Consider the following 24,342-nt stretch of genomic DNA (forward strand, 5'->3'; position numbering starts at 1 on the left):
TAAACGTCCTTGGGGCGTTAGCTAAACATTTAAAACACTTCCTAAAGTGATATTAATTTGATATTGCATGACAAAATCACGTATCAATCAGTGTAATTAATATTTATTTTTAATTTAATATTTTTAGTTTTAATTGTCTTATCCAACATCCAATATTCGTTAGTTTTGCCTATTACAATATTAAATCCAATGAGGGGGTAATAGTGTATGGATGGCCGGTATGAGTCATAAGAAATTCACATATTCCAAGCTTTCAACTTTATAACAATCTAGCAATTTGTTGGTCAAGTCTAGCACAAAATTTTAAAACCGTCCAATTTCCAATCAGGAAGGCTAAATTTCCGAGAAATTGCCGGCAAATTTAACTAATCAAAAATACACAACACGTGCCAATTTATCTTCCAAGAAATCATTTTTGTTGTCTAATTGGTCACTAAAAATCATACTCCGCATAAATTGCAACAAAGTACGTACGAATTTTTTCTTCAGAATTTCGGGTTTAATTTTGCTCTCTCTATCTCAATTATATAATTCCAAGTGTATATTCTGCCATCAACAAAGATCCATTCAGTAAGTTACTTCTATTGTCTATTTGTCTTCCTTATCTTCAATTTTATCTCTCTAATCTATTTTTATATTTTCTGTTTGTTTTTTAGTAATAATTAATTGATGACAACCAATATAATTGAAGCTTTACAGCTGTTTAATCAAAACTTGGTTTCTGGGTATGTTTAGTTTGGTTTTATGGTACCTGGGTTTTGTAAGTAAGGGTGGAATTTGATTGAATTTAGTTGATTTATATGATTTTGGAGTGATTTTATTGATACCCAAATGTTAATTTTGGTGGAACTGGAATAAGTGAATTTATTGATATAATTGAGATTCCATTGATATGGAATGGGAAACCGTTTGCTTGCTAAATAAGTGATTCCCATGTGAAAATTTATATTCACAAAAAGTATATTGTATAAAATAAAGTATGTATGTGTGTATGATGAAATTCAGGTAATAATGGGTGAGACAAAGATGAGTGCAACAAGCCAAACTACTGATAGGAATCAGAAATCTATGCTGATTGATCCTGCATTTCCTAAGTTCTTCACACAAGCCCCTCAAAGAATGCAGAATTTTTTCAAGGTTGGTTGTTTTGCTGAATTCGTACTCGGTTTGTAATTGTATTGTCGGTTTAGCTGATCGAAGCATTAAATATATATCCGAAAATGGTAGTCAGTTGAGAGTTTGTAACAAAATCACGTGTTGTTCAGTGTTAATAAGATTACTGCAAGTACATTGTAATGTAGTTTAATGGGTTTTGCTGTTTTTTTTTCATCACGGTTCATGTGTAACACTGAATGTTTTTTGACAGTCACATCTCAGACAAAAGGGGAAAGTAGAGGAAGGAAAGGGTGTGCTTGAACAGCAGCAGGTTGTCAGAAAGGAAGAGAAATCGTCGACTGATTGGGAGGCTGATCTGCAGAAGCAGCTGCAACTTTGGCGAGCAAATCCTCATTGGGGTAGTCCACCACCTGAAATAAATGTGAGAGTTGACAAAGAAGAGTTCATAGTTTAGATGTTTTTCAATATTTGAACTTTTTATATATGCAATCCTTATGTGTGTAATTAACAAACAAGTGGTTTGAGCAATTTACCTCAGATTTCTGTATCTGAACTGACGGTACAAGTTGATTGTCTTACAATTCTTCAGCCTTCAGTGTTGTGAGTTGATATGCTCATATGCAATTGAGTCACAACTTATGATTTATTTTCTTACAGGTTACTGTTCCTGAAGGATCACTTTGCAACCTGCACGTGGAATTCGACGTTGGGTTGCCACCAGATGCTGTGTACAACATAGTCACTGACCCTGACAGCAAGAGAGTCTTTAGGAATATAAAGGTGAGTGGTAAGGGATGCCAGTGATAAGAACAACTGGTCAATTATAGGCAGAAGATAATTTTGCTTATACTTCTAATATTATATTATGAGCTTGCTTACTATGTTATGAAATGAACTATGATTTGCCCTGCAATAGTTGCTTCCATTGATGAAAGTAATTGGGCTTTTCAGGAGGTCGTATCTAGGAAAGTGTTGGTTGATGAAGGCTCTAGACAAGTGGTCGAGGTGGAGCAAGCAGCTATATGGAAGTTCCTTTGGTTGTCGGGAACAATATCAGTCCATGTCTTAGTAGATCAAAATAGGGATGATCACTCTGTAAGTTTTTACTTGTATTTTACCCTCTGTTGTCTTAGAATTTTTCTTACTGTCATCAGTCTCAGAACATAATCTTAATTTTTTTTTTTTTTTTTTTTTTTTTTTTTTCTGTTTTTTGGGTTTCTTAGATGAGGTTCAAGCAGGTTAACACGGGATTTATGAAGAAGTTTGAAGGTTGCTGGAGAGTAGAGCCGGTATTTGTGGATGAGAAAATCTGCTCCCCCTTTAAACCCAAAACTTTGTCAGAGTATCGCTCATGTACAGGAGGGAAAGGAAGGATTGGATCGAGGGTTAGCCTAGAGCAACTTCTTCAACCAGCTATCGTACCTCCCCCTCCTATTTCATGGTATCTGAGGGGAATCACTTCAAAAACCTCAGAGACACTGATGAATTATTTGCTTGAAGAGGTTGCACGGGTTAAAGGCATTTCTCCAGCAGTATATTCAAATGGTGATGAGAAGTTAGTTCAAGAAATCACTAATGAATTGAAGATAGATGAAGTACATGACATTAAGAAACGATGGGCCTTACGGAGAAGAAATGCTATGCTTCACAGAAAGAAGTAGGAGTATGTTTCTTAGCTTTAGAAACAATCTTGTTTGTATTGTTGAAAGTAGATAAGATACATTATTCAACAGCATTGGATTGGATACTGTAGATCGGCAGAAGAGCTTACGATTAGATCGTACTGTGAATCAGCAGAAGAGATTACACTTTATTGAGAGATGCAAAGTTAAGTTTAACTAAGATTAGATGAGCCAAGATCTGTGATTTAAAGTCATTTCCTGTATATAGGTTTGGCACTTGGCAGTAGTTTCCGATATGTTATATACACTTCTGATTTGCCAGAATATAATTGTATAGTTTTGCAGCATCCTCTAAGCTCCGTTTGGGCTTCATTTATAACAGGTGATTTCCCTAGAATTTCAAAAGCCAATATATTACCTTATTGAGTTATATAGGCCAGAATATCAAAGTTTTATATTTTTATGTACAAATGAGAATGTTGAAATGAATATTACAGCTAAATGGCATGTTACACGATCAAGACTGCTATAACTAAATAACAAGGCAAGCAAAAGTTTGCCACATGGAACCCCAAAAACTAATTTTTGGTTATTTTCATTGTAACCTAATCAATATGCCCAACTGATGCTTACAGCCTGTCGATCCAACAAGCAAAGGACCAATCAACTTTTGTTCAATCTCAGCGAGGTGATGCTACAGGCGATTGTTCAGTTAGATGGTGCCCCATTAAGCTACCAAGACCATGCTTCTCATAGCTCTTGAATGCACCCAATGCTCCCAAAAATCCTTCATGCCTCAAAAACATGGCCTTTGCTTTACCTTTCGACCTGTAAAGAGAATTCATAAATAGAAATCACAGCAAAAAAAGCAGCAATCAAAATTCAAATCAAGCCATCAACTTATATTACTAATATTAGGATTTTGCACAATCATAATCAACATATCTACAGGTAGCACACTTTACAGTAACATTAATTATAGCTTTTTAACACGAAAATATTATCTGAATGACTAAATGTGAACTGAAATTGTGATAACAGAAATTTTACAGTAAAGACAACAAAATTTCAAATTATTATCTATATCCCACACCTGCTTTCATGCAATTTGAGTTGATGTAAAGGGGCAATATTTAATTGGTCTCAAGGAGAAGCCAGAAATGGATCTCAAGGATTGGACAAAAATGGAGTAAATCTGTACAAAATTGATCGTTGATATAGGCCATGAAAGATTGGACATGGAAGTCATGAATGTCCATAGCGTGTTAACAGGATTCTAGCTACTTGTGGAGATGAACTAATTACTTCTAGAAATAGGCCTGATTGTGCTTAGATTCAGGTGGTAAAGTGAGGCTTGTAAATAAGGACACCTATAGGTATGTTCTCTTCACCTTGAAGCAATTCATTTCAAGAGAAAATAAGTTTAGATAAGGGCAAAGGAAGTAGTGGTTGTCCAACTGATATATCAAAAATCTAAAACTGCCCAAAGAATAGATATGTAATCCCAAATGTTTTGATGCCATCAACACACAATAATTTGATGAAAAGAAAAATCAACACAAAAGACACCATCGAACAAGCAAAATCTAGATTGAGCGAAAGGCATTTTTGTCACCAACCAGTATTGAACTCCATCGGATATTGTTTCCATAATATATTCATGACCGCGAGTAAAAAATCCTCCAAAGATTATCCGTTTTAGTTGCCCATGCCCCGCATTCAAGTAGGCAATCTATAAGGCAAAAAAAAAAAAAAGGAATAAATATAACTGGTAGTAAGCTTCTATCAATCACTATAGTACCAAAGAAACAAGTAGCCAAAGCTGGTAAATTTAATGAAATTTCTATATTTGAGCTATTAATAAAAAAAAACTACAAGCTCACATCTATCAAAATTTTAATTTATGAATTATGTATGGAAAAATAAAAAATAAGTATAAAGAATGTCAAACATCCCAAGGCCATTAATTAAAATCTAGTAAATAATAATTCCAACATTATAAAAGCTATTCCAAAGAATTCAGATTGAACAAACAAAACTTCAGACTGATGTAAGGAAAATTGCATCTTAGACAAGTTTACCTGTGCAACGTTGTTTGAAATCATCCGTAAAAGAGATCGGGCAAGGTCCTCCTTTTTATAATCCGTCAACTCTTTATTATCAAAACTAACCTTGCCAAAACTAGACGCTATTGTTGTTGCTGACAATCCAAGCTGTCATGGTTAGATGAACAGATATTCAGCCATCAAAAAGAGAAAAGAGAAAAGGCAGTAAGAAACTCAAGTCAAGCCTTTCGCATGTTTAACTTTTTACTAGTATTTCCATTCAAATTATATATAGGGCAACTACAACAACAACACTCCCACAACTAAAATTGAGAAAGTTTTTTCAGTGACATATGGATAATACTCCATATTAATTAATTTTTGCAGTTACAAACTCATCCTCCCAGGTTACTTTATTTTTGCAATTACAAATTGATCTTCCCCACTAAACCAGAAAATTCCCAATTTAATTAATAGGAAAAATACACTTAAATAATCCCAACTATTGCCAATTTACCTACAACAATCCCAACTAAAGTTTATTTTTTAACAATCCTAACTATGCACCCAGTTTTCCTCCAGCAGTCCCAAAAACCGGTTACCTGATGAAAGGGTAAAATTTTTTTTTTTTGTTTTTTAAGTGCCACATGTCATCACATGATTGGCTTAATTTAAAAAAATTTTAAAAAAAAAAGAGAAATCGAATCACCTTCAAAAAAAAAAAAAAAATCGAATCAACCAACCCAGCCAGGCAGCCACCCCCTCCTCCCTTCACCCACCGTGAAACCCTAAGACAACCCTCAAAACCACCGGCCGGCTACCTCCCTAACCCCTCTAAAATGGCCGGCCGGCCCTCCCAACCCCCAAAGAACACACATTCGAACCATCTCATCCCCTAAACCATTCTCCTCCCTTCGCTCCCCTTTTGCCGGAAAAAAAAAACAAAAAAAAAAACAATCAATGTCGCTCCTCCTCCCTTCCTACACCCTCGAAAGTCGAAACCGCCTAGGGGGGTGAATTAGGGGGTTGGGGAAGGGAGGACGGTCGTTTTTTATGGTGGGAAGGTTGTTTTCAAGGGTCGATTTCAGTGGTTTGGGAATGGGAGTTTTTAGAGGTCGAATTCGGTGGTTTGGGGGTGGGAATGGGCCGGCGACGGTGATTTTTGTGGTTGGGAAGGGCCGGCCGGCCATTTTCGAGGGTCGGGGGAGATGGCCGGCCATTTCCCGACGGGTTGGGGGTTGCCCCTAGTGTTTCGTGGTGGCGTAAGGGAGGGGTGGTGGCTGTGAGGATTATTTGTTTTTTTTATTTTATTTTTTTTAATTTTTTAATTTAGACCAATCACATGCTGACACGTGTATTGGTTACCTGTTACAGCAAGTCATTGACTTGGTGTTGACCAGATGGGTCTGTTGGAGGAAAACTGGGTGCATAGTTAGGATTGTTAAAAAATAAACCTTAGTTGGGATTGTTGTAGGTAAATCGGCAATAGTTGGGATTATTAAAGTGTATTTTTCCTAATTAATATGTCAAAAGATATATGAACATAATGAAGTAAATTAATATGTAGAATATTTAGGAAGGATCTACTGTACCACCCCTTTCCATACTCGGTAAGGGTATAGGTCCAAACCTATGCGTTCATTCAATCAGTTGGTCGGCAGAGGAACTACCAAAATTCTAAAGTCTCATTCCTAACACTCAGCAACAATAAGTGCCAAAAGAGATCTAATAATAGCTCAGGCAATCTACAATAATTCTTAATATATAGATCAAAATCATAGCATATTCACGAAAAGAATAGTATCAACTAGTTCAGGATAAAGGTGACTACATATTTTTCCATTGAAATCCTAATCATGGATAATGTAAATCATTCGTACTCAGCCAGCTATGAAAATCCAAATATTCAAGCCAAACTTGAAAGGATAAGTCCAAATATGATTATGAGCATACTACATGTATATCAAGTATTAGATTAACAGACCTTAGAATAGCCAGTTACTCCATAAATGTCTCTGACAAGCATGTCAATATTTCTATTGTCTCCCTTGTGGCTCAACTCCAGGAACTCGTCAAAGCTAGAAATTGTAGAAAATTGTATTCAGCTAATCAAGTAACCAAAACATAGATTATACCGAAACCAAAGCATTTAATTATATATCGAGCAAATTTTCAAACATCTCAGTATCTCACCGTGATCCCACGAATATTTACAAAACACTCACCACATTTACCAGTGTACAGAAGGATCCTCTAATAATAGGCACAGTATACATGATAGGTGAAACAGCCAACAAGTTTTTTTTAAAAAAGATGTGCGACTATATGAATCTCATGATTACCTTTGGCAATTTGTTAAAAGCATTCCCATACCCAAAAGGGTGCCACCACCTAAACTTGTCCCACTAACTCGCTCAAATTTTCCATCCCCATCAACCTACATAAGAAATATGATACTTAAATATAGAAGCAGGAAACTGCAGCTGATTGTTAACAAGTTACAAACAGAAAAGTGAGAAAAAACAGATGAGGAAACTGAAAACTGTTCCCCACTTAAAAATACAATATTTAATTCAGAATATATCAGCAAAGATATTTACAGTATGATTATTACCTTAATCATACTAACTCCAGAGCCTATGCTGACAAGGAGATAAGGAAATAAATCACTGGCATCAATCTGCACAAAATCTTTCCGACCCTCCATGTACGTGAAAGCTTCACAAGGGACTGCCTATCAAAGTACAGCTACAATACCTTAACACAGTGGTACAATTTAAGAGTACAGGAAACAACTAATGTATAGCTTAAAACAGACCTAAGGCTCATGTCAGATAATTTAGATGATGTCCAGTATAAGTGTAAAGTAAAATACATTACAAGGAGGACAAAAATACAAGCTACTTAACGTATAATCATATTCATACTTTACGAAAACATTTTCTCCATTATTAGTCTCTTAGTCCACATATATCATATTCTATACTTAATTCATTGAAAAAACAAGATAAAATTATTCAATAAAAAAATAATTTTGAAGACTACAGACAAGTGAGCTTTTAAGGATGTTTGTTCTTGCAAAAGAGTCTAAGCAAAAATGCAGGGAATACGTAGAGAATAATGTGCATCATGACAGCAGGAAATATGAAAACTAGCCATAATCTATATGGCACAAGAAGGAACAACATTAAAAGCCCAGTCGTGGTCATGCAATCAGTTGTGGATCACGGAAATTTAATTTCTCATTGTCAAATGACAAGTTTGCCTGTCATGTTTTTTAAAGAGCCCATATTGGTTGTATCAGCCTGCATTAGCTAATCAGTTGTAAACTTAGTAACAACCCCATACTGGCTGATTGGGACAACCAGTTAGCGTTACACCTTGATAACAAAAAAATTTGCTCAATTCTATCCAGTTAAAACTAATCAGCCAATATTCAGGTCCTCATCTTACCCAGGGACAAACACTACTTCCACCCCTTGATTTCTCTCATTGAGAAAAACATTGAGGCCTTAGCTCATCTATATAGAGTGGTAAAAGCCATAAAACCTAATTTCAGGGCTTAGCCCCTGTCACTATAGATAAGCAGAAGAGAAAAGAAAAAGGGAAATGCCACACAAAGCAGTTGTTTTGTGACAGTGCATATCATTAATAGTATCAGCTTATCACATACACTAATCCTCACCTTTAGCAAAAAATTAGCACCAGCCACAAGAGAGTCCATCTCATCCTCTTTGTCAAGCCTGATTCCAAACTTCTCTTTAAAAAGATCAGCATATTTATAGGCCCCGCCTCCAGTGGCCTGCAAACAACAATAAACAGTTAGCATAGTTTCACAGCATAACTGAGAAAAAGCTATTTAGTGGGAAATACAAATCGGAAACATGTCTCATTGTCAATTAATAATTTTTTTTTTTTAATGTATATTTGACAGGCTCATACGGATGCTGCACGCCTGCACGTTGTTTTAGGGATAAACTGTTGGTTTATAAAGCATGCCTGTTGCAATATGGTCTTTAATTGATAATACGTTGCAGAAACGTATTTTTAATTTATTAATGAGTTCAAGTTCAAATAAATTCAGACAAAGGCTACCTAATTTATAATTCAACTAAAAATAGGTTGAAATAAGGGATTTATAGAAAAAGTAAACATGGCCTTAAAGTCCATAAAGCCATTTATTGAGTGAAAATTATGAACTGCAAAAAGCACAAGATACCGCAATAATGCTAGATTGCTACTTATTAGGTTGTTCATTAAAGAATTTTGTCATATAGCCTTCAAGTCTATACTTATATAACCTAGTGGAAAATATAGCATTGAGCTGCATTTCAGGAAGAGAATAGCTTAACCATCCACAAACATAAGAATTTCAGCAAAAACAAGGGAAATATAGAGAGAGAGATGAAGAAAAACATCCTTACCTTGATTAACAAATTTTTTTTGTCTGAAACCTCTTGATGACTGCAACCTAGATTCACCTCAATATGTTAGAACTTTGGTCAAATATAACAACTTGCTCAGGCTAGCAGAGCACATAAAGAAGAACCTAGAAAAGAAGTTGCTCTATATGCCGGAAAATTAGTTCTAACATAAAATTAGTTTGTGATCATACAAGTAGTTTAAAAAGACACCACAAATGGGTAGCTCTAAACCAGATTAATAAAATTAATTTGTGAATCATATATGATGGACTACAGCTTTTTCAGGGAGAAGAGAAATATCATTTACTAAAGTCAGTACTCTAGGCATAAATAGTTTGTAGAGTCCTTAAGGATCTACTCACAAGTTTGTCATTCACGATAGTATGAGTAAGGATGGAAATCAGAAATAGATGGGTTTTGACATATGTTACTAGTACTGGCCACTCCATTAAGTGAATTTAATGCACTTTCATGAGGTCCAAAAGTTACATAAGGATATAGCATATACGAGTTCTGGTAGATTTTCTAAATTAGTTCTTGGACATCAACTAACTTAGAAATGCACTGCCATACATGAAAATACAAAACAAAATTACTCCACTGACCCCAAACAATTACCCTTGCCAATTTTCCATGGGAAAGACTTGGAATAAAACCCAAGAGAATGTATTGTAGACTTCAAGTTTAGCTGAGCATAATCCAAGTTTAGCTTGGCTCAATGCCAGGTCTGCCTTTAAGGACACCTTCAGACATCTAATTCAATCAATGCACAGAAGATTTATAACTACTGACCAGCTTCGACAGAAAGTTCGTCAAGCTACAAGCATACACAAATAACAAATTGAAGAACAAGCAAAAGTGATATATAGACAAGGTTTGCTAAAGGAAACAGTATCATACAGCTGCCATGAAGGAGCTTCGATTCGATGAAGTCCAGGCACTCATTTATTTTGCTGGTCTGAAACTTTGCAAAATGGAGCTTTCCGTCAAGGATAGGATATTTCTTGGAACCAGTTACAAGTCCAACCTCCTCCACTTGGACACTGTTTCCAACACTCTCCAAACTGCTGTCTTTTCTTGAAAAATAAACCAACTTGATAAGGGTACCTACAAAAACAGGTAGGGCATCAGGAGTGATTACGTTAAAGCCACACACATTCAAATTACTAATGATGAACGACAGCCAGCAACAGATTGATTTCCAAATAAAGTGAAAATATCTTGAGAAAAGTAGCAAAGACAGCTCCAAGGAATAATTAATTAAGTCAACCACAACCGTCGGAAATTACCTTTTAGACCATCAATCAATTTCGTTTCAAAATGAAGGACAAACACCCTAAAATATGACAAGAACTACTTGTCAACGAAGTTGTGAAGCCATAATCACTAGTAAACAACAGGTTGGATTATGACTAGACCCAATCAAACGTCTCATTTTGGTCTTAACCTACTTAGTGTATGATTAATAATTACTAGCAAACAATAATTGGTTGAGTAAATGTACCAATTTATTCTGTTTCAAAAAGGTAAGCAATACCCTCGATTTGTTACCCTTTCAAACTAAGTGGTATCAATTACCTTTACCCTCAGAAGTCAGTAGTACAAAATGAAAAGCTGCTGCCTATATCATTCACTAATCACCCTTTTTCTCTCCCCTGGTCACGGATCATCTTCCCAATTTGTTTTCCAAATCTATATTTTATTTGAATTTGATAATTGTACATTCAGGGTGGAAATTTGGAATTTTCGCCTAAAGTTATAAAATTTAAGTACTTGGCCATCCAGAGTTCCAGATTGCTTTTGAAAAGCATTGAACCAAAGAGGTCCTTTTCTTGTTGTCATATTTGCTTCCATTGTATTTTTCTTTATGATTGTTTTGCCTTTGATATGTATTATTGTGCTTTAGAGTGATTACAACATCTTAAAGAAACCATATTATAATTTCAATATTTGGCCAGTCAAAACGAACCAAAGAAAAAGTACAAGTGATCCCATTCCATATACGAACCAAATAATTGAGAAGTAACCAATACCAATACCATTCCAATAGGTAAACCAAATGCGTCATTAATTTGTTATTAAGGGGCGACAGATCCAAATCTTTTTCCTTTAAAAAGGTCTAACTAGATATTTTCATTTTCAACTTTATTACATAACAAAAACATAATCCATATTAATATATAATTACGTATCTGATTTATTCACATGATTTTCACTTATAAGACTCGAATTGAATTAAACTTACTTGAACTCGAGTCCTCATATGAACCTATGTTTCCTGAATTTATCCTATCATAACTTAATACTTCATTAAACCCCATCGGCCAAAGTAATAACTCTAGGATGCTAGCCAACTTAGCCATATTCTCCTCCTCAATTAATTTTTGTAAACTTAATCCCAATCTTGCAAAATGTGAACTATTTTTGCTAAATTTAACTCATTTTTGTTAAACTTAATTTATTTTATTATGCTTAAAGTTCAGCTATTTTTGTTACTAGAAACTAAATTATGCTCTAATTAACAATTTCTACACTTATACTCATGATCAACAGCTCACATGGGATGACTCAGAGCAATCAAATCACATCAACATAATCCAAAGAAACCCATTTACCAGTTCATCACAATATTCTTATAAACAAAATATTATATTAATCCCAGAATAATAATAATTCAGTAATTAGCAATTATTGAAGCATCAAAACTAAATAATCTTAGTTTTCAACGTTAAAATATAATCGAATTACGACAAAAATTAAATAAATAAATAATCATAGTAAGAGAAAAGAGAGAAACCTCCAATATCAAGAGCCCAAGGAGAATTATGATCATAAGAATCGAGCTCAGAATTACAAGTTGAATTTCCTTCAATTTCGACGCTTCTGCAACTTTGATCCTCCATTAAAAGTGTCAAAACTCTCTCTTTTGTTCTTCCTCAATTTAATTTGATGATGAATTTGAAGAAGAAAATTGATTAAATTATGCGATCTTCCAACTTCTATCCCCCAACTTCAATCTAACTAATCCCTAACTTATCCCAAGTGAAATTATGAAATTAATTCCAAAATTAAATGTTAGATAGAAATTAGATTTGGTGGGATAAATTTGAGTAGAAAATGTGTAGAATTAGGAGAGTGATAAAATTAATTTGAGAATATATATATTTATTTGTTGGAAAAATTGATGATAGTTGTACGACTCGTGGCCCACGTGGAAATATGTTTTTTATGGGCTGCCATTTCTCTCATTTCATTCTTCAACGACTTTTTTCGGGTTAAATGTGTCATTTTGGAAATCGGAATTGTTCACTATTGGAGCATTGGACAATATGACAAGGTGAATCCTGACCATACCTTAACCCTCACGGTTTTTAGTACGGTATTTGTAGGTCAAACACTTTGAGAGTAAGGGTAAGGGATCCCCATATTTAAAGTGTCTCTGGTAGAGATTGAACCATCAACCTCAAGGTTGGAAGGTGCAATCTTTCCCATTAGACCAAGCTTAGCTTGGTATTACTCCGTATTTATTGGACTTGGAGATATGTATACATTAAAAATATACTTAGTACTAGATTTGTTTTGAAATAGTTAGATGGAGTACCATTTCTTTTTCATACGAACTTGGGAGAAAAGGAGGGCAAGTCAAATGGTGCACGATTATGATATTGGTAAATTGTATGGTTACTTTAATGTGTTGAATAAAATATATAAACGTGTGAATTGAACTGAATTGAACTGATTGGAGTTGAACTGAACTGAATTGAACTGAACTGAACTGAATTGAGCTGAAATGAATCTTTTATGAGAGAAGGAAATTAGGAGCTGAACTAAACTGAATTGAACTGATTGGAGCTTAATTGAACTGAATTGAGCTGAACTGATTGATGCTGAACTGAAATTAAGTTGAAGTGAATAGGCTCTAAGTACATAAATTTTCAATGGTAATGTATTTCAACTGAATTATATATTCATATTATTGGGAATGTATGAGATTAGTTGGTTATAATTTTAATATGGGCATAAGGATTTTACATAGGTCAAAGATGACTTATGCGTTATTATATAGTGAATAGGTTGTTAGGACATCATCCATCATTTTCTCATTGTCAAATTGTGATGTACCATCAACTCATCATCATTTGAATCTTTGTCGATGAATAGTTCATTGCAAAGATGATTTATATCACCCTTAAAATTCTTGAAAGTTTGACTTATTTTGTATTTGTGCGGTCTACAATAAACATATTTGACGATAAATATCTTTGTCTATGTATAGGTGAAAATTATAAAAAGTTTTAATTCTATAAATTCATACTCCTAATATTTAGGGGAATCTAATAAGATCTCACATGCAAAAAAATTATTGTATATTAACCACATAAATAGTGTGAGTCGAATTTTCAGAAACAAAGTGTAATCTATTAACTATTACTAAAACAAAAGTTGCCGACGTTACCATTGCTCACGTGTCGCTTTCTCAATAAAAAATTTCCCGCCTAAATGCAATGATGATGTCATTTTTTAGAGTTACATATTTAACATTTTTGAAATTTAAATATTGGAAGCTTCTACATTACAACTAAAACCTATCAATTTATCTTAAGAAATTGAAACAGTTTTAAATAGTACACTAATAAATGACCTCCTACATTGAACTATGAATTAGACAACATTGAACAGATACTATATCATAATTTTGATAAAAATAAAAAAACCCTAAAACTACAAATTATATGTAATTCTTATATATAAACATGTATAATAGCGATTTATTTTTAAAATGTACAAATTAAAAATAGGTTTTATATAAACCGTGCAACGCACGGGGTTCTAACCTAGTTATATACTACTCCCTCCGTTTTTTTTTATATGCATCACTTTGACAATTGCACTATTCACATATCATGGTTGACTTAATTTTTTCACCTCTAAAAAATGAATAAATGTTAGTATATTATATATCATTAGATTCGTCATAATGTCTAGTTTCATAATATAATTTTTACTTAAACACAATTAATGATATTTATGGTCAAAGTAACGTCTCGGCAAATGTGCCGGTCAAACTGATGCATTAAGAAAAATAAAATAAAATAAAAAAAAAGGAGTAATAGACAGTGTACACTAACCATTTCCATCTGAAAAAATAAACTTGTGTTTGGCAAAATAAATTTAGGGCGCGAAATCCATCACTTTGGTAGGTGCACTAATGGAGGTGACGAATCTCTGCAAACAGGTATAATTTTGTTAATGGCGAAGTAATTCCTCCATCTCACTTATCAATTAAGCTCTAAACTTCATTTTTGTTTCTCCAAATCAAACTCTCCAAATAAATTTCATTATTTTGGTTTGATTTTCAAATTTCTGCAGTTGATTTCACTTGCAATCCAAAGATGTCGATTATCCGGAGATCCATGCCGATTATCTGTGTTTGTCAGACGAATCACGAATTCCAATTCTTTCCTCACTCAAATCTCAAGTATAATTTCTCTCTTTGTGTAATTGCTTATAATATTGTGATTGTTATGCTCTCCAATTGTTTGTTTTTGTGCTCATTATATAACTAAGTGAAATTAAATGGATGTGAAAGTATTTGTTCAATTACTGGCTCGTTCCGTGTGTTGCGGCCAATTTTAGGATCTCAAAGTCTATGATATTGGTTGTATAATGAACTTATAATTTTTCATGGTCAGAATAGAAACAATTTTTTGGTGTTTAGATAAGCCACAAGGGCGAGTGATGAGAATTGATCCCATGATTACCTGGAATCGGGAGGGAAGCTTTAATCACTTGAGCTTACCCTCGAATAGAAAGATTAAACCATAATACACTTGCTTTTGAGGGTTTATTAATGCAATTTATTTTATACTTTTTTTTTTTTTTTCCCTCTAACTAATGGTTGTAATAAGATTATGATGAGCCGAATTTGGTGGGAAGTTAGTTTTCTTTTAATTATCTGTTTGTTGGCAGTTTCTGATACTGGAGCTGGAAGTTGCTTGAAGGAATTCCAGGACTTAAAATTAGGCTATAATGGGTTATCCCAGTGGGGTGAGTATCATGAACTACCTTACTGAATCTGTCCGAGGCACGGGCCTTACTGATATTGATGTTTGATGTTCATGTCTACTTATGGTTGCTCATTTGGTTCCGTTTGTGTTATAATGCAGATGGTATGCTTTCCGTCACAACCACGAGTAAGTTTAACTCATTTAAACATTTCTATTCAGTTTCTGCTCGATATTGTCTGATGATGATTTCCAGCTGTTCCTTTGTTATTGTTAGAGTTTTCAAGATACTGGCTTGAGTTTTGTGGAAATAGCCAACTGAAAGTTTTCTCTTCTGTGTTTCCTACTTCTGAGGAAGTGAGGAGATGAACTTGGCATAATAATTCACGGCTTCCTTACTTTGAACTTGTATAGTTGTATGTAATATGTGTATTCCACTACAAAGCAATGAGATTGTGACATTTTCTCTAAGATTTCACTACTTTTAGAGGAAGAAACTCTTGGGTTCTTTGCCTCTTGTTTCTGCACCCATTATCACAAAGCTCTTCGTTGAACAGCTGTGGAAAGTATAGACACCTTGAGGAAAAAAATCAGGATAACTGGAAAAGAAAGGGATTAAGAGTTTAGTTGGCTGTATCAAATGTATGCTAGTGTTTTAAAATGGCAATAATCTTCATATAATTCTGAGATGTAGCCTAACTATTAGGATTATTATTTTATGCCAAATAAATTGCCGTTTCTCTGCCAGCAGCATGTAGTTATTAATGGCCATATCTGCAGGCCTTGGTGATTTCGAGCTTTACCATTACAAGGTAAACCTAAAAGAAAGCGCTCCTAACAGAAAGTTAACTAAGCTCCCTTCAAGCCCAAAGAAAAATGCCATTTTCAGGTCTGCTTATCAGCCAAAAACTCTAATTTCCCTATTTGTATACATGGTTTGGTGAATCATATTTCTATTAATTCTCCTCTTCCTCAGTGGAACTGAAGTGTCTATGACTTCTACTGAGGAGATGGAAGTAATATTGGCAGATATGACTTACTTTCTGAAAAAGGTACACTGCATTTCCGTGAAGTCTTCATGTGTTTATAGTTAACTCCAAATGATTGACAATTTCTTGTATCATTGCTATCATGAATGATATGATTTGGGTCTTTAATAAAAATTTATAGGATAATTTTCCTAGAGATTCTAAAAATTCTTCAGCTTGGCTTCATCCTTCACTCAAATTGACTTTGGAAGCATGTTTATCTGCTTGCCCTTTTTCTTCTTCACATAAAGACTTATATTTCACTTGTTTCTGCAGATGGTTATTCTGAAGATAAATGTAAGTTCAACTCCATTTTCTCTGTATTTAGAACAGCTTAAGACATTACGATAGAAAATTCTGCTGTTTGTAATAATTTAATAGGAAAACTAAAAACTAGTACTTATTTCTGTCTTGCCCCCCAGAACATAGCAATTGAGCTGGTGGCTGAATCACATGATGAACATGGATTACAACATGAAAATGCGGTTCTGGCTACTGAGTTGACATCACCTGATTCAGAATCATCAAATGTACTACAGCTAGCATTCGGGCTTGAGGACTATGTTTGTAAACATAGAAAATTAAGTGAAAAGTGTCTGTCTTGCTTTTCTAGCAGGTGAACAAATATTTCTGTGCATGCTATGGTCCTTCCATTATAATCAAATAGGATATGGGCTCTCCATCTTTTCAACAAAAGGGGAAAAGAAATAACACAAGTGGAAATTAGTATATAACAAGACCTTTTTTTTTTCCCCGGGTGTGTGTCTGTGTGTGTGTGTTCTGTATTTCTGTAATGGTAAATTGTGCTTCTCTTTTTTCTCAGGGATAACCTGAAGGTGGGTAATGGACAAGCATGCAGACAGAAGCACGGTAATGATGCATTTTCTGTGGAAGTTGTAATTGTAATCAGTGAAACTGAGCTATTGGATTCATCAAATCCATCATGTTTGAAGGCTTTTGAGCCAAAAACAGAGGTCAGTTTCTGTGTTGGATGAAACCTACGTAGTATTAGAGATTCTTACTGTGCTTGCAATGACCTGATGAAATCTCTCATGGAGTTCCTAAGCGTAAATCTTGAAGTTTTGATCTGGTTTTACACTTTGTTATGGTTGTTGAAGTTTGTCTGTTGTTTCCTAACTAGCACACACTTTTATGAGTAAATAATCCTTCAATTACATTTCATAGATGTCCAGCTGCATTACAAATGTCAAATATTACTAATTTCTGATACATGTACTTTGAAACATCATGGAAAGCATGATCAGAAATTTCTGTTTCACACATCAATACAAAATCACTATTGCTCTGTCAGAGAAGAATTTAAGTAATTTTGTAGTGGATACAAAGAAGTATGTATGTCTAGGCTTATGAGCTGAATGCAATATGGGTTTACAACAACATTTATCTAACACGAAGTCTTTGACAGGTTCTATATTTCAGAGACTTCTCGACATGCTCAATCCATCAGTCAGCTTCCAAAGCATTAAAAAGCATCAAGTGGAGTAACTACGGACTGACTCCTAGAAGTATTGCAGATGAAGAGAACTCTCTATTACTTGAATGGGAGAACTTGCCACCATATACTCATATCGACATTGCCCTTCATTGTTATAATAAGCAATATCCATTACAAGCAATATATGTTGCACTTTTGTTGTTATGTTAGGCTTTAGTAATCAGAAGCTACATGCATGCATGTTTTATACAGTTGTTTCTTGACTTTCTTTCCAAGGCAAAAGTACCACCATTAAGGCAAGGAACTCAACTCGAGACAAAGCTTGTGAAGGAAGCCATTAGTCTTGCGCTCGATGATTTGAAGGAAAGGTATACTGGAGCTCTTCTTAGTGACCATGCTCTCAAGGTACCTTCACAAACACTCCTGACTGTTGGATCTACTTTTTTTCTAATAGCAGCCAAAAACATGTTTGTATAATTGTATGACTAAATTTTGATCCAGTATTACTGACATAAAAGTGGATTTACTCAATGTTATCTAATGAGAGCAGTTGCTAACCATATATAGCATCACATATTTCTGGAACAAAAGCAAAGCTAAAAATTACAATTACTGGTGGCATGCTGAATGAACCTCGTGTTTCTACTTGTACACAATCTCACAATTAGTCTTCTATTTTGTTTCTCAGATCCACAATCATGCCCCTGATCTTGCAAAAAGCGTTGCTGGCTTGATTCTTTCCTCAGATGACACCAACTTTCAAAGTGAATGTTTCAGTCTCCTTGGCATGCAGATGGGCAACATTGAAGAAGAAGCCATAGAGAAGTGCATAAAAGAAAAGATTATGTCTGCCATTGACATGAATGATAGGAAGCCACCAAAGTTGAGATGCAGAGCAGCTGCACCATTTCTTTTCGGAGATGATCATCTCCAAGAACCAGAATACATGGATGAATACGATGATGGTGAGGAAGATGGCTGCAATTTGATGGATTTCTAATCATCTATGATATTTAGTATTTTATAACTTTTCACATCTATTATTGTCTAGGATTCTCAGTAATTTAGATTTTATGTTGCATCTTTTGAACTTCAATAGAATTAGGTACTATGTTTAAAGAAGTCTCTTATCTTCGTTTAGATTAGATGAAATACAAGTATGATATCTATGTGGTGTGATATGCAACACATCTCATACATTCAACGTATAGTACGTAATGGAAGTAGTTATCTAAGCTACCTGTACGGATGTACATTTCAATATTTCTGAACTGCAAATGTCTGGACTAATGTCAAGGACTCGAAGGGATTTCAATGTCTATTTGTGCATATACAATATTAGAGCTTAAACCCTATGTAGAACGGAATAGAGAATTTTGTTGAAACAGAGAAATGCAGAAATAATGTAATCATGCACAAAACTTGAGCAATAATTCAGTAGAATTCTTTGGACGATGACTTTTGAGGTGTGAAACTACACCCTACAGGGTGTGCTTGATACATGTGAGACACGATGATGGGGCACGGTTAGCTTTAGCAAGATAGCCAAGTATTGTTGCCTCAAAGCAGATATGGTTTATAACAGTGGTAAGCAATGAGATGTGGGAACTGGGCAACTGCACAAATCCACACTGGGGGTGTGGACAGTGTCAGTAGGAAAGATATCAATTTGCTTTTAGTGTTAGGTACTTTTGAGTTTTGACTATGTGAGATCCCATAGCTACTGCTTCAACCAACAAAAGCACCATCTAGAGTAGTTGTCCTATGTTGACTGTTGATTCCAGAAGCAATGCAAAAGCCGATATAGTTAGAGGCCCAGTGAAGACATTTGGGCGGCATCAAAAGATGATGAAAGGGTCTTTGAACTTTTCAGTGCTCCCATTGCTAAGATGGTCAAATTGCTCATAGCCATGAGCCCATGACAGGCAATAGTTGCATAATTCTATTGTTATATCTAACAGGTATATTGTGTTTCATTCCTTCGAAGACCAAGAGAACCACAATTTTTTTGTTTCGCTATTTTTAAGTCAATCACCAATCTATGGCAACAGCCAACAGACTACTTGAGCGCCAAAGAAAAACTTTCATATCAAATTATTACAGAACTTTTGAAATGCACAGAAATGCTGTACATCAGTAAAAGATCCACCATACAATTCAGTCGCTAACACAAACAATGTAGTGAAAAACAAAATTAACACTAAAAAAATATTGCAAATTCCTAACCAATCGTTAACTGGCCTTGTACTTTCCAGATAATACAGATTGCATTATCCAAATGCACAAAGCCAACTAAACTACTTGGCAAATGATTAAACGAATAATGTGGACTGATTTAAGGATAGTAATACAAAATCACTAAACTGGATTACTACTATAAGGAGCCACGAAAAGACGCCTAGTATTTAACTTCAGTTACAACTATTGCAATTCACAAATGGGAACCCAAAGAATCTTGAAGTACAAACAACGCTCAACGCTATTTTAGTAACATATATCCATATGCAAAGCTCTAAGCAAAAGGCTTATAGCTGCCGTCCACAAAATTACAACCACAAACTGAGTTCTCTAAGGTAAAAATGGTTAAAAACGAAGGACTTAGATAATGTTCACCCCTGCATCCAGGACCAACAGTCCATGACAAAATCTCAATTGCTTAAGCCTGAAATCAACAGAACTAACAGATATTAATAACCAAACAGCATGGTAGTATTTTTAAGGGGGGGAAAAAGTTGTTTCTTTTAGTATCACGGTCATTTTTGCAAAGACTCCTAAAACAACCAGGATAAATGATCCGTTGTAAAATTCCAAATGGTAAAGGAGCATTGAAAATAGCCAAAACATCAGATAAATAAAGCAGCTCATTAAGTTATCTACCTTGTTTGCAATGTTGTTGGAAAGCCAATCCAATCCTTCATAAAGTCCCTCACCAGAGGTTGCACAAGTGCTCTGGATATACCTGAGAACAGAAGAAAATCAGCTTGATAATTTAATATGAATCTTAAAATAAAGTACACATGCATAGCATTCAGTAAAGCAGCAGATCCTCAAAGAGTTTTACCAGTGACGCTGTCGGAGAGAGTGCAGGCCAAGCTTATCAGTAATTTCAGCAGCATTCATTGCATTGGGAAGATCTTGCTTGTTAGCAAACACAAGCAACACTGCTTCACGCAACTCATCCTGAGCCAAAAAATGTCACAACTCAGGTCCAATCCAAGTTTCATAGAATAATTTTTTTTTTAAATGGGACGGTAGCTGCTCAACAACATGGTTGAGAGCATCTCTATGTATAATACTTCAAAACTGGTGTCAAAGAATCTCTTCCACCAATCATAACATACTATGTATCTATGATACTAATATTGAATCAATCAGTCAACAAGAATGCTACATACCTCATTCAACATCCTGTGCAACTCATCTCTTGCCTCAACAACACGGTCTCTATCATTACTGTCAACCACGAAGATGAGCCCCTGAGTGTTTTGGAAGTAATGCCTCCACAATGGACGGATCTGCAACATTGGTTTAGTCGGAAACAGCTCTAAAAAGGCCTTTAACTAGAAGAGGGGAATGAGAGGAGGATAAAAGAGGGGAGGGGGGATAATCCTATTCTTCAATAAATTAGCAAGCCGATACAATCCATATATATGGATACTAAATGCACAATTGATCAACAAAAATCTGTATGTGAAAGGCAGTATGCAAACCTTGTCTTGACCCCCAACATCCCAGACAGTGAAGCTGATGTTTTTGTATTCAACAGTTTCCACGTTAAATCCTGAAAAAATAGACATCCTCCTTCAACATACAAGCAGCAAATTGGTTTTATAAAAGTAGTACATACTGCGAAAATACAAGATATACCAATAAAGTTTGCAAACTAGCACATATCCTAGTATACCCAATTCATAACATATCACACTAGAAAGCACCAATAATTGAACAACTGATGAATTTATTACCCCATGTAAAATAAAGGTTTAGCTTCCTGCTTATCTGACTGGCAAAAGCATGACCTCCCACTGCTCATACTACAACTTATAGTATATTGGGAATTTGGGATTTGGGGCACAAGTCTTTTCAGTCAGGGCTCAGGAACAAGACATTTCAATTACACTGCAGTATAAACCTTATGGAATTTGGATCTATCACACATGCAGCAGAGAATGTCATCACGTAGTCTCTTAATATTTTACCTAAAGGGGCTGTGAGGCCTTCTACCATGGAACGCAACCTAAAAAACTATTTTTCTTCCCAAAGGGACTTGGAACTGTGCACGATTCCTACGTATCAGAAAGTACTTTGGCAAATATGGTGTCCCACCTTCAAATATTCCATCATTCAAACTCATTTATCATAAAATTGTGTTAAAACGTTGTTTAAAGGAAAAAATGAAGCTAGCAGGTTTATATTACAAGATGTAAAATGGCCATTTCTAGCAAGATTGTGACCAATATAGAGACCCTAGGATCAACAGCAACAGACAGGTCAGACACAGTGTATACGTAGTATATAAGTTCCATGCAAAACTTCACTACCAACATCACAAAAGCTGCATGGAAATAGACATTTGATACAATTAAACTCAATGCTATTATGTGACTGCCCCACATGATATAAAAGTCAACTTGCATCTCAGAGGTCCAAGCAACATAGTTACATTATTGTACACCAGCCCAATCATATGCTTCCAACAACCCCAAAATAAGCCACTCATGATTGATAGATGCAGATTGCACAAGATCCACAATTCGATACTAACAGAATTGATACAAAAAAATGATACAACTAGTTAACTCACAACCAGGACCATCTAACACCATAAATTTCAGTAAAATTTAACATAGATCAAGCAGAAATACGATAAAAGAGAGAGAAGGATCATGACTCACCAATAGTGGGGATAGTAGTGACAATCTCACCAAGCTTGAGCTTGTAAAGAATGGTGGTCTTACCAGCTGCATCGAGACCCACCATAAGAATTCTCATTTCCTTCTTCGCGAAGAGACGGCTAAACAGCTTAGTGAATGTAAGCCCCATATTTCTCCCCTTGAATTAGTCACTAACTTCTACATTCAGTAAAAATCAATGGATCAATATTCCGGCACCAATATGCAATAAACAAATCAGGCTCATTTTCAAAATGAGATGCATAATTAAGCTGAACATAACAAAACAATGTAAGTGAAAATGTATCAGGCACTAAAGAGCACCCGGAATTCTGATCACGAGTTCGAAATTCAAAATTTAGCTGTAAGTTCCCGGATCCATATGATTCAGGCAACATATATGTCAGATCGCCATAACAAAAATGCTTGCAAGTACTAAATATCAAAGCAAATAAGCTGATTTCACCATAAAATTACATAATTCAAACATAATTAAGCTTCGGAACTACGAACATTTGCGCATTACTCAAAGATCTCATAAATCAGAAAGTTTTCCACCAATTTAAAGTCATAACTACCAAATCGCATCGCATTTTCAAGCTAAATTCAAATTCGCAAACAACAAAACTAAATCGCCATTTTCAAAATTCAAATAATTTTACAGATCTACAAGATTTACACCACAAAATCCTCAGATCATTGAAATAAACAATCCAAAATCACAAATCCTAAAATCAACACTAAGAATCAAACATCTGGACGAGAAATTCTCAAATCTAAACCAACAATGAGAATGCATGATTTCACAAATTCACTAACAATTTATACTGATAATCAGATCAAATAATGAATCAACAATCACATTAAAAATCTGTTGAATCACTCAAAAACCTAGATAATTCTCGAAGAATAACCAATAACAAATCCTGGAAAACTCAATGCGAAGATCAAAACAAAGAACACATCAAATCGAAGAACGGAAAGAATGCAAAAGAGAAGGAAATCGAAACGAACCTGTGAAGCGAGGAGAGAGAAAATGGTGTAGAGAGAGAAAGATAGCGTAGAATATGAGTGAGAGAGGAGGAGAAGAAGAAGAGAGGGAGGTGGGATATTATAAGAAGAGGAGGGGTACCGAATTATTTGGTGTTAAATTACGGAAATGCCCCTTAAGATGTGATTTTTATTTTTATTTTTATTTTTATTTTGTAGAGAAGTGCTGATGTGATGGAATAATGAAGGGTGGTAAATAAATGGGGATCTTGGGTTATTTTTATTTTTATTTAAGAATATAGTCATAATATTCACATGGTTGTCACGTTGGAATTGTGTTGGTCAGCTCTGCCTTAGATAGGTGCTCAATTGGTCAATGCAATTTGGAACTTTTATTGTTTTCTTTGACCTTAGAACGTTTTTACTACTACTTGTCTAGTTTCTCCTGTGTCTACTGTGTTGGAGAGGGTTTTGTCCTTCATCTAATTCACTTCACAAGATTAAAGGAGATTTCATCCCAAAACCATATGGCAATAGGAGGAGTAGCCCCTTAGCCTTATAAAGTGTTTAAGTCTCTCTTGTTCAACCAATGTGGGACACTTACCGTATAAAAAAATAATATTACGAAGTAATAAATATTGGGATATTTCAAAGCACAAAGATGATTTTAATTTGATAGTAGATGTATTTTATATAAAGACTTGATTGGTGGTGGTGTGGCTTAGCCACATTCTAGCTACAATTAATTTGAATCTCTAATAGTC

General features: G+C 34.9%; 4 protein-coding genes across 6 annotated transcripts; 2 read left to right on the forward strand and 2 right to left on the reverse strand.

Annotated features, from left to right (window-relative positions):
• Positions 1–373: 373 nt before the first annotated feature.
• LOC145600901 (uncharacterized) lies at positions 374–3,093 on the forward strand. 2 transcript variants are annotated; one of them, XM_081656765.1, is made up of 6 exons: positions 374–570; positions 1,006–1,137; positions 1,367–1,537; positions 1,774–1,896; positions 2,068–2,211; positions 2,340–3,093. In XM_081656765.1, exons 2-6 carry the CDS (start codon positions 1,012–1,014, stop codon positions 2,775–2,777), a joined length of 1,002 nt encoding a protein of 333 aa, XP_081512891.1. In that variant the 5' UTR covers positions 374–570; positions 1,006–1,011; the 3' UTR covers positions 2,778–3,093. The 2 variants fall into 2 exon arrangements, with proteins under 2 accessions (XP_081512891.1, XP_081512892.1); XM_081656766.1 differs by lacking the exon at positions 374–570 and adding an exon at positions 707–725.
• Positions 3,094–3,210: 117 nt separating this feature from the next.
• Positions 3,211–12,336, reverse strand: LOC145600900 (pantothenate kinase 1-like). Its single transcript, XM_081656764.1, has 10 exons — positions 12,005–12,336; positions 10,108–10,314; positions 9,208–9,254; positions 8,469–8,585; positions 7,398–7,517; positions 7,126–7,220; positions 6,768–6,861; positions 4,820–4,951; positions 4,358–4,470; positions 3,211–3,566 (listed from the first exon to the last, which is right to left on the reverse strand). The coding sequence occupies exons 1-10, from the start codon at positions 12,108–12,110 to the stop codon at positions 3,419–3,421; spliced, it is 1,179 nt and encodes a 392-aa protein (XP_081512890.1). The 5' UTR covers positions 12,111–12,336; the 3' UTR covers positions 3,211–3,418.
• A 2,074-nt stretch (positions 12,337–14,410) lies between these two features.
• On the forward strand, positions 14,411–18,920 carry LOC145602849 (type 2 DNA topoisomerase 6 subunit B-like). The gene is made up of 12 exons (XM_081659004.1): positions 14,411–14,443; positions 14,578–14,686; positions 15,178–15,255; positions 15,375–15,401; positions 15,993–16,101; positions 16,189–16,264; positions 16,517–16,537; positions 16,663–16,856; positions 17,064–17,214; positions 17,667–17,882; positions 17,973–18,101; positions 18,385–18,920. The coding sequence occupies exons 1-12, from the start codon at positions 14,417–14,419 to the stop codon at positions 18,694–18,696; spliced, it is 1,449 nt and encodes a 482-aa protein (XP_081515130.1). The 5' UTR covers positions 14,411–14,416; the 3' UTR covers positions 18,697–18,920.
• A 1,121-nt stretch (positions 18,921–20,041) lies between these two features.
• LOC145602092 (ADP-ribosylation factor 2) lies at positions 20,042–23,757 on the reverse strand. Of its 2 annotated transcripts, none has more exons than XM_081658237.1 (7): positions 23,603–23,757; positions 22,592–22,768; positions 21,407–21,477; positions 21,092–21,211; positions 20,758–20,876; positions 20,574–20,655; positions 20,042–20,358 (listed from the first exon to the last, which is right to left on the reverse strand). In XM_081658237.1, the coding sequence occupies exons 2-7, from the start codon at positions 22,737–22,739 to the stop codon at positions 20,353–20,355; spliced, it is 546 nt and encodes a 181-aa protein (XP_081514363.1). In that variant the 5' UTR covers positions 22,740–22,768; positions 23,603–23,757; the 3' UTR covers positions 20,042–20,352. The 2 variants fall into 2 exon arrangements, with proteins under 2 accessions (XP_081514363.1, XP_081514364.1); XM_081658238.1 differs by having other exon boundaries at positions 22,592–22,765; positions 23,603–23,635.
• Positions 23,758–24,342: the final 585 nt, after the last annotated feature.

This window comes from Chenopodium album, chromosome 21, assembly GCF_948465745.1.
Source record: "Chenopodium album chromosome 21, dcCheAlbu1.1, whole genome shotgun sequence".
In the NCBI taxonomy this organism is placed as follows: Eukaryota; Viridiplantae; Streptophyta; class Magnoliopsida; order Caryophyllales; family Amaranthaceae; genus Chenopodium; species Chenopodium album.